The sequence below is a fragment of the Scomber scombrus genome, chromosome 9 (genome assembly GCF_963691925.1).
Source record: "Scomber scombrus chromosome 9, fScoSco1.1, whole genome shotgun sequence".
Lineage (NCBI taxonomy): Eukaryota > Metazoa > Chordata > Actinopteri > Scombriformes > Scombridae > Scomber > Scomber scombrus.
In genome coordinates, this window is record NC_084978.1 from 929,594 (window position 1) to 939,856 (window position 10,263).

At 40.0% G+C, this 10,263-nt stretch overlaps 1 protein-coding gene across 1 annotated transcript in view; it reads right to left on the minus strand.

Moving 5' to 3' along the window:
• Positions 1-9,645, minus strand: part of mgat4b (alpha-1,3-mannosyl-glycoprotein 4-beta-N-acetylglucosaminyltransferase B) — a 12,326-nt gene extending 2,681 nt beyond the window's left edge. The window contains exons 1-3 of the mRNA XM_062426189.1: positions 9,520-9,645; positions 8,210-8,317; positions 1,808-2,001 (exon numbers count right to left, since the gene is read on the minus strand). Of these exons, the coding sequence (XP_062282173.1) occupies positions 1,808-2,001; positions 8,210-8,317; positions 9,520-9,645 (428 nt within the window). The remainder of the gene's footprint in view (positions 1-1,807; positions 2,002-8,209; positions 8,318-9,519) is intronic.
• Positions 9,646-10,263: the final 618 nt, after the last annotated feature.

Here is a 10,263-nt window from a genome sequence, read left to right on the forward strand (position 1 = left end):
TGCAGGCAAATCGATTCAAATCTGATTCCTTCTCAAATCTGATTTTTAGTCCTGACTGTTCACACTGTTTTTAGCAAGTGTCCAAATGGGATTTGGCTCTGTTCAGACTGGTCCACATTAATGACCAATCTGACAGGTTGCTGTGGCAACGTGTTCGGAGTGGAGGCGTCATTTAGCGTGTATTGTGTGATGTCATATAATAGAGACAGCAACAACAAACCCTCGAGCTTCGCTTGAACGGAGCCATCTCCCCAAAGATTAAGAGTTTGGTTTGGTCCTCTGTCCAAGGACTGATGTCGACGTCTTCCATTGATATCAGCTAGCAACAACTACTGGAATAAGCGGGTCTGGTGTCGCATAGAGTGACGTAGAGTAGAGACGTAGAGAGGCGTCACGGACAGTCAGAACCCATTTGAGTGTTTGGAGCTGTTCAGACTCAGCAAATGCTTTTACTGAATATAATCCTGAATCCGTTGGAAAGTCTGTTTATTTCCCTTTTAAATGGAGCCACATTCGTAAGGAACAAGTATTATTACTAACTCAGCTCCATTTAAAAGGGAAATAAACAGACTTTCCAACTGTATAGCATTTATTACCAAGAAGCTTTGTTACAACACAGAAATTATCTACCAAAAAGACTGTTTACATGTGTAGTCGTGGTTCTCATGGGTCAAAAGTGAAAGTATTAATGGGTTCAATGGATTTAGTTTTTGAGCAGATATCCTGACACAACGTGATCTTTAGCAGACATACAAAGGGTTCACCTAAGAACCCACTAGTAGCTTTTGAAGCCTTGGTATCTCCTTGTAACCCTCCAACCTCTTGAATATTCTGGTTCTCCTGAGATCCTGCCTTTATCCGCTTTTGCCTCCTGGTATCCCTGTAATCCCTATAATACCTTGAGGCTGTACATAGAAGTAGAGTAGCCTGTAATGCCCTATTACCCTCTGATACCCCTCAGACACTGCTAGAACCTTTTGGTAACCCTAGAAATCTTTAACTCTTGTACTTGTATTTTGGATCCTCTAGCAGGCTTCTCACATCGTCCATCAACCCTTATAACTTCTACAACCTCTTTGGGACCCTGTAACTCTTTGGGACCCTGCGACTCTTTGGTACCCTGCAACTCTTTGGTACCCTGTAACTCTTTGGTACCCTGTAACTCTTTGGGACCCTGTAACTCTTTGGGACCCTGTAACTCTTTGGTACCCTGTAACTCTTTGGGACCCTGTAACTCTTTGGGACCCTGTAACTCTTTGGTACCCTGTAACTCTTTGGGACCCTGTAACTCTTTGGGACCCTGTAACTCTTTGGTACCCTGTAACTCTTTGGGACCCTGTAACTCTTTGGGACCCTGTAACTCTTTGGGACCCTGTAACTCTTTGGGACTCTGTAACTCTTTGGGACCCTGTAACTCTTTGGGACTGTGCAACTCTTTGGGACTCTGCAACTCTTTGGTACCCTGCAACTCTTTGGGACCCTGTAACTATTTGGGACCCTGTAACTCTTTGGGACCCTGTAAGTCTTTGGTACCCTGTAACTCTTTGGGACCCTGCAACTCTTTGGGACCCTGTAACTCTTTGGGACCCTGCAACTCTTTGGGACCCTGTAACTCTTTGGGACCCTGTAACTCTTTGGTACCCTGTAACTCTTTGGGACCCTGTAACTCTTTGGGACCCTGCAACTCTTTGGGACCCTGTAACTCTTTGGGACCCTGTAACTCTTTGGTACCCTGCAACCCTTTGGGACTCTGTAACTCTTTGGGAGCCTGTAACTCTTTGGTACCCTGTAACTCTTTGGTACCGACCTCTCGATGCGAACAGGAGTGAAGAATCGTATCCGTATAAAGTCTCCCGCTACAGGTGTGAAGGCCCAGAAGAAGTCCTCTCCCAGGTAAGCCTTCTCCAGGGTGAAGTGCTGGTAGGTCTTCAGGCTGGTCGTCACCTCGGCCAGCGGGTTGGCGTGACCCTTATGGAGGGTTTGTTTCCCAAAGTCTTTATCCTGCAAAAAACACAGTCACACAGTTCAACCTGGTTTCTAACGAGGAGAAACTGGATCAGACAGCTAATCAAAATCTAATCAAATCAAAATGTTTAGAGGCTACGATCACATCACATAAAAACCTACCAAACCATAGTTAATACTTCCCTAATCTTAACCCTCCTGTAGGGCCATGAAGATAATGTATAGTTATAGAGTAAAATAAAGTAAATAAGAGTATAGTAGAGTAGAGTAGAGTAAATAAAAGTAGAGTAAATAAGAGTAGAGTACAGTAGAATAGAGTAGAGTAAAGTAAATAAGAGTAGAGTAGAGTAGAGTAGAGTAGAGTAAATAAGAGTAGAGTAGAGTAGAGTAGAGTAAAGTAAATAAGAGTAGAGTAAATAAGAGTAGAGTAGAGTAGAGTAGAGTAAATAAGAGTAGAGTAGAGTAGAGTAAAGTAAATAAGAGTAGAGTAGAGTAGAGTAAATAAGAGTAGAGTAGAGTAGAGTAGAGTAAAGTAAATAAGAGTAGAGTAAATAAGAGTAGAGTAGAGTAGAGTAGAGTAAAGTAAATAAGAGTAGAGTAGAGTAGAGTAAATAAGAGTAGAGTAGAGTAGAGTAGAGTAAAGTAAATAAGAGTAGAGTAGAGTAGAGTAAATAAGAGTAGAGTAGAGTAGAGTAGAGTAAAGTGAATAAGAGTAGAGTAAATAAGAGTAGAGTAGAGTAGAGTAGAGTAGAGTAAAGTAAATAAGAGTAGAGTAGAGTAGAGTAAATAAGAGTAGAGTAGAGTAGAGTAGAGTAAATAAGAGTAGAGTAAATAAGAGTAGAGTAGAGTAGAGTAAAGTAAATAAGAGTAGAGTAGAGTAGAGTAAAGTAAAGTAAATACGTTTAGAGTAGAGTAAATAAGAGTAGAGTAGAGTAGAGTAAATAAGAGTAGAGTAGAGTAAATACGAGTAGAGTAGAGTAAATAAGAGTAGAGTAAAGTAAAGAAGAGTAAAGTAGAGTACAGTACAGTAGAGTAGAGTAGAGTAGATACGTCTAGAGTAGAGTAGAGTAGAGTAGAGTAAAGTAGAGTAGAGTAGAGTAAAGTAAATAAGAGTAGAATAAATAAGAGTAGAGTAGAGTAGAGTAGAGTAAAGTAAATAAGAGTAGAGTAGAGTAGAGTAAATAAGAGTAGAGTAGAGTAGAGTAAAGTAAATAAGAGTAGAGTAGAGTAGAGTAGAGTAGAGTAAAGTAAATAAGAGTAGAGTAAATAAGAGTAGAGTAGAGTAGAGTAGAGTAGAGTAAAGTAAATAAGAGTAGAGTAGAGTAGAGTAGAGTAAATAAGAGTAGAGTAAATAAGAGTAGAGTAGAGTAGAGTAGAGTAAAGTAAATAAGAGTAGAGTAGAGTAGAGTAAAGTAAAGTAAATAAGTTTAGAGTAGAGTAAATAAGAGTAGAGTAGAGTAAAGTAAATAAGAGTAGAGTAGAGTAAATACGAGTAGAGTAGAGTAAATAAGAGTAGAGTAAAGTAAAGAAGAGTAAAGTAGAGTAGAGTACAGTAGAGTAGAGTAGATACGTCTAGAGTAGAGTAGAGTACAGTAAAGTAGAGTAAAGTAGAGTAGAGTAGAGTAGAGTAAAGTAGAGTAGAGTAAAGTCAAGTAAATAAGAGTAGAGTAGAGTAAATAAGTTTAGAGTAGAGTAGAGTAAAGTAAAGTAAATAAGTTTAGAGTAGAGTAAATAAGAGTAGAGTAGAGTAGAGTAGAGTAAAGTAAATAAGAGTAGAGTAGAGTAGAGTAAAGTAAAGTAAATAAGTTTAGAGTAGAGTAAATAAGAGTAGAGTAGAGTAGAGTAAATAAGAGTAGAGTAGAGTAAAGTAAAGAAGAGTACAGTAGAGTAGAGTAAAGTATAGTAGAGTAGAATAGAGTAGAGTAAAGTAAATAAGAGTAGAGTAGAGTAGAGTAAATAAGAGTAGAGTAGAGTAGAGTAAAGTAAATAAGTTTAGAGTAGAGTAAATAAGAGTAGAGTAGAGTAAATAAGAGTAGAGTAGAGTAGAGTAAATAAGAGTAGAGTAGAGTAAAGTAAAGAAGAGTACAGTAGAGTAGAGTAAAGTATAGTAGAGTAGAGTAGAGTAGAGTAAAGTAGAGTAGAGTAGAGTAGAGTAGTATAAAGTACAGTAGTGTAGAGTAAAGTAGAGTAGAGTAGAGTAGAGTAGTATAGAGTAGAGTAGAGTAGTATAGAGTACAGTAGTGTAGAGTAGAGTAGAGTAGAGTAGAGTAGAGTAGAGTAGTGTAGAGTAAAGTAGAGTAGAGTAGAGTAGAGTAGTATAGAGTAGAGTAGAGTAGTATAGAGTACAGTAGTGTAGAGTAGAGTAGAGTAGTATAGAGTAGAGTAGAGTAGTATAGAGTACAGTAGTGTAGAGTAAAGTAGAGTAGAGTAGAGTAGAGTAGAGTAGAGTAGAGTAGAGTAGAGTAGTATAGAGTAGAGTAGAGTAGAGTAGAGTAGAGTAAAGTAGAGTAGAGTAGAGTAGAGTAGAGTAGTAACAGATAGTTTTTGGTTCTGATCACTTTCATGGCAGCTACAACCATTTTCTCTATCTTAGATTTGAGTAGTGAAGGAGTCAAACCGTATCTGATCAGGCTGCCTGTAAAAAGTTAAAATCATTTCTCTCCTCACACCAAACAATCTGAGTCAGCGGAGGAAAGAGACTCATGTTTTACTGTCTGTATCTCTGGAGAGTCGACAAAGAAACCACTAAGATGACATCGCTGTGAGACAAGATAACAGGCATCACACAGACAGCCGACAGCCTTTCACACAGACTGGGATCTCTGCTCGCTGCGTTGATGACTAAGCTCCTCTGAGTTACAGTTTGGGTTCAGCGAAGAGACACTCAGACGATACGAGCAACAGAAGCATGACATCAGCGTCAGGCTCAGTTTGATGCACTTTGTTCTGATATGAACAGACACAACTGCAAGAGGAACAATCTGAGAGGTGAACGTCACTCTCTGGTTGGACTGCTCACAACTCTTTAGACAGACGAAGGAGCAACGGCAGGGATTTTGGGATTCAATGAAAAGATATCAGATTGGGCTCCACCAACACACACACCACAACACACACAGGTCACGCCAATACAGTATAGTCCAAAACTAACTGTACAATATTTACTGACACTGAGCTGTGAAAATATAACACTGTGTAGATATCAGGCGGGGAGTTCTGGTCCTCTGAAATGAGGCCAACGCGGAAGTAACTTAAAACTGCATTCTATCAAAAGGCCACCAGGGGGCGACCGTTTTGGTGTTAAAAGGACTTCCGTCTCTATACAAGTCAATGGAGAATTCACCAACTTCTCACTTGATTTCTAACCTCAGTAAACGTTTTCAAAATGTGTTTATGGTCTCAATCGCTAGTTTAAAGCCTTCTTCAATGCAGTATGATGTTCATTTGGGACATTTTGGCCTCCCTGATTTTATATGTGACGATAAAGCAGGGTATGCATTAGGGCGTGGCTACGTGGTGATTGACAGGTTGATTGGTTCACAGGTTCAGGAGGGCGCCTCATGCTCCTCCTGATGCCCATATAAGTAGAATCCCTGTTTTTATTTTTCCCAGCATGCACCTGAAATTTTCAAGATGGCGCTGCTCAGATCCGATACTATTGGCCTCCGAGCAGCAGTCCACAAACCAATGGGTGACATCACGGATGTTACGTCCATTTTATATACAGTCTATGGTTGATCCATGAAAAATGTGTCAAATCTTGTGGGATCAGTTTGGGTTTGCTGTTCGTACCAGAGAGACAAACACAACCAGCTGACTCATCTCTGCTGCTCATCACACTAATGCATGTTCATTACTAATGCTGCTCCATCTATCTATCTATATATCTGTCTGTCTGTCTGTCTGTCTGTCTGTCTGTCTGTCTGTCTGTCTGTCTATCTATCTATCTATCTATCTATCTATCTATCTATCTATCTATCTATCTATCTATCTATCTATCTATCTATCTATCTATCTATCTATCTATCTATCTATCTATCTATCTACCTTTATTTCCAGTCCAGTGATTATTTTGACTTTTCACAACTCAACTCTCTCTCATAACAAAACTCTACAGACGCATAAATCCCACTTCCACTCTTCTTTCTCACAGTGTAACTTTTTGAAATCCAGGGTTGATTATCTTCCTAAACCACAGAGAACATTTCAGTGTGGAGGATAATAGTTGTGTTTAGCCTCCCTCTGTACTCGGCTTCATGCAGGTCAGCCTGTACATGGAGGAGGCTCTGGACCGGGACGGCCGGATCAATATGGGATTGATGGGAGCAGATTGCAGCAGCAGTCAGCGGGGCTAATATCCATCGCTCTTAACAGTGATCAGAGGCATTAAGCCGAAGCGTTGGGCTCTGAGCTGCTGGCAGGAGGCGAAGCTGCCACCGCTGTGAGATACTGCAGCTTCTGAGCAGACAGACGCAGAGGCTTTCAATCTTCATCTGGACTGAACCTCGATTCAGACTCGCCTCACTTCAGACTTTCACTCTGACACAACGATAAAAGCAGGCTGCTGCAAGCTGGACACTTCAGTTAAAGCTCAGATGTTTAAATCTTATTTTACCTGCTCAGAGTCAGACGATTCTGAAGCAAAACACTTTTAACTCAGTGATAATGTTTCAGTGTCTGCAGGTTAATATGCAAAATGCAGCAAAACCAAACCATAGTTTAAACATAATTAATTTATCATGACTACAATCTTCCCTAATCTTAACTCCTGTAAGGCCATGAAGATAATGTAGAGTTATAGAATAGAGAACAGTAGTGTAGAGTACAGTAGAGTAGAGCAAAGCAGAGTAGAGTACAGCAGAGTAGAGTAGAGCAAAGCAGAGTAGAGTACAGTAGAGTAGATTACAGTATAGTAGAGTACAGTACAGTAGAGTACAGTAGAGTAGATTGCAGTATAGTAGAGTACAGCAGAGTAGAGTACAGTAGAGTAAATTACAGTATAGTAGAGTACAGTAGAGTAGAGTAGATTGCAGTATAGTAGAGTACAGTAGAGTACAGTAGAGTAGAGCAAAGCAGAGTAGAGTACAGTAGAGTAGATTACAGTATAGTAGAGTACAGTAGAGTAGAGTACAGTAGAGTAGATTGCAGTATAGTAGAGTACAGTAGAGTAGAGTAGAGTAGAGTACAGTAGAGTAGAGTAGAGTAGAGTAGAGTAAAGTAGAGTAAAGTAGAGTAGAGTAGCGTAGAGTAAAGTAGAGTAAAGTAGAGTAGAGTAGAGTAAAGTAGAGTAGAGTAGAGTACAGTAGAGTAGAGTAGAGTACAGTAGAGTAGCGTAGAGTACAGTAGAGTAGCGTAGAGTAGAGTACAGTAGAGTAGAGTAAAGTAGAGTAGAGTAGAGTAAAGTAGAGTAAAGTAGAATAGAGTAGCGTAGAGTAGAGTAGAGTAAAGTAGAGTAAAGTAGAGTAAAGTAGAGTAGAGTAAAGTAGAGTAGAGTAGAGTACAGTAGAGTAGAGTAGAGTACAGTAGAGTAGAGTACAGTAGAGTACAGTAGAGTAGCGTAGAGTAGAGTAAAGTAGAGTAGAGTAGCGTAGAGTACAGTAGAGTAAAGTAGAGTAAAGTAGAGTAGAGTAGAGTAGAGTAAAGTAGAGTAAGTAGAGTAGAGTAGAGTAGAGTAAAGTAGAGTAAGTAGAGTAGAGTAGAGTAAAGTAGAGTAAGTAGAGTAGAGTAGAGTAGCGTAGAGTAGCGTAGAGTAAAGTAGAGTAAAGTAGAGTAGAGTAGAGTAAAGTAGAGTAGAGTACAGTAGAGTAGAGTACAGTAGAGTAGCGTAGAGTACAGTAGAGTAGCGTAGAGTAGAGTACAGTAGAGTACAGTAGAGTAGAGTAAAGTAGAGTAGAGTAAAGTAGAGTAAAGTAGAATAGAGTAGCGTAGAGTAAAGTAGAGTAAAGTAGAGTAAAGTAGAGTAGAGTAAAGTAGAGTAGAGTAGAGTAAAGTAGAGTAGAGTACAGTAGAGTAGAGTAGAGTACAGTAGAGTAGAGTACAGTAGAGTACAGTAGAGTAGCGTAGAGTAGAGTAAAGTAGAGTAGAGTAGCGTAGAGTACAGTAGAGTAAAGTAGAGTAAAGTAGAGTAGAGTAGAGTAAAGTAGAGTAAGTAGAGTAGAGTAGAGTAGAGTAGAGTAAAGTAGAGTAAGTAGAGTAGAGTAAAGTAGAGTACAGTAGAGTAGAGTAGAGTACAGTAGAGTCTTACCTTGAGTTTCTGTATTTTTCCAGCCAGAGACGAGTGCGTCCCAACGTGCTGGAACAGAGACGGTTTGAAGCGAATCCTCAGATTTGCTTTCTGTCTGTCGCAGTGTTTCTGCAGAGAGACCAGAACCAGAACCAGGTTAGGGTTGGGTTAGATGATCTTAACTCACCTGTAAACTAGTTAACCCTTTATAGGTCTCACCAAGAAAGTGCTTTGTTGCCATGACAACATAAAACCTGGATGTATTTCCTCATTGATCCTAAATGTGATGTTTTACAGCCTCTACAGACTCATTCACACCTCATTTGCTCTAAACTTTAATTAAAACCTGTTAGAGACTCATTCTGTTCATGTACAAGATGAAAACATGAAAGTCAACAAAATGTCTCCAGCAGGATCTCTGATGTCAGCAGTGATTTGTGTTATTCTTCGTTAATACCAGCCGGGGAGCTCCAGTCCTCTGAAATGATGCCAACGTGGAAGTAACTTAAAACTGCATTCTATCAAACGGCCACCAGGGGGCGACCGTTTTGGTGTCAAAAGGACTTCCGTCTCTATACAAGTCAATGGAGAATTCACCAACTTCTCACTTGATTTCTAACCTCAGTAAACGTTTTCAAAATGTGTTTATGGTCTCAATCGCTAGTTTAAAGCCTTCTTCAATGCAGTATGATGTTCATTTGGGACATTTTGGCCTCCCTGATTTTATATGTGACGATAAAGCAGGGTATGCATTAGGGCGTGGCTACGTGGTGATTGACAGGTTGATTGGTTCACAGGTTCAGGAGGGCGCCTCATGCTCCTCCTGATGCCCATATAAGTAAAATCCCTGTTTTTATTTTTCCCAGCATGCACCTGAAATGTTCAAGATGGCGTTGCTCAGATCCGATACTATTGGCCTCCGAGCAGCAGTCCACAAACCAATGGGTGACGTCACGGATGTTACGTCCATTTCTTATATACAGTCTATGGTTTATACACTAAAGCACAACCTGTATCTATAGCAACCATAACACAACCTGTATCTATAGCAACCATAACACAACCTGTATCTATAGCAACCATAGAACAATCTGATGGTCTGTCTGTGCATTACATACCTCATATAAGTGCTAAAGATTGACCTAAAAGTTAAATGGGTTCAATAGATTTTAGTTTTTGAGCAGATATCATGACACAAAGTGACTTCTAGCAGACCTACTTTAAGGGTTAAGAACAAATCAAATCACTGGAGACAACAAAGCTTCTGCTAAATAAATGAAACGTCTCTTTCGGTGTTTAGAAAACGAGTGCGAGTAACGACTCCTACTCACCGCGTCTTTCTCTGGATTGCAGACTTTGACCCACATGATGTGATCCAGCAGCCAGTCGATGGGTTTGTCTTTATAGAACATCAACATGAACTCTACGATGAGCGACAGGTCCAGAGATTTAAACATCTTACCTGCACAGAGAAGAAGAAGAAGAAGAAGAAGAAGAAGAAGAAGAAGAAGAAGAAGAAGAAGAAGAAGAAGAAGAAGAAGAAGAAGAAGAAGAAGAAGAAGAAGAAGAAGAAGAAGAAGAAGAAGAAGAAGAAGAAGAAGAAGAAGAAGAAGAAGAAGAAGAAGAAGAAGAAGAAGAAGAAGAAGAAGAAGAAGAGAAGAAGAGAAGAAGAAGATGTGAGGTTAGGTTAGTTTGTGTCTGACTTCCTGTTAGGTCTCTGGGTTCATGCAGTCAGTGGAGCGTGCAGCAGCTCCCTGTAAGGCAGAGCCAAGCTGTTCTCCTCACTAAGACGCACGCTAATTAGTGAAAGGCTGCTGGTTGAAATCCCAGAGCAGCCGAGAGATGTGAAGCCACTGAGCTGTGACTTCAACGAGCTCTGCGGGAGTCACAGAGGCACAGAGTCAGAACCACGGAGGAGATATTTAGACAGGAGATTTATTCAAAGAGCTGCTTCATGGTTAAAGACTCTTTACTGGTCAGAAAGAAGAGATTTACTGTAGTTTTACTTTAGTTTAGTTTAATGTCCTCCAGTTAGTTTTCTGTTTGTTGTGATAAAGAGTTGAGTTACCGATCAA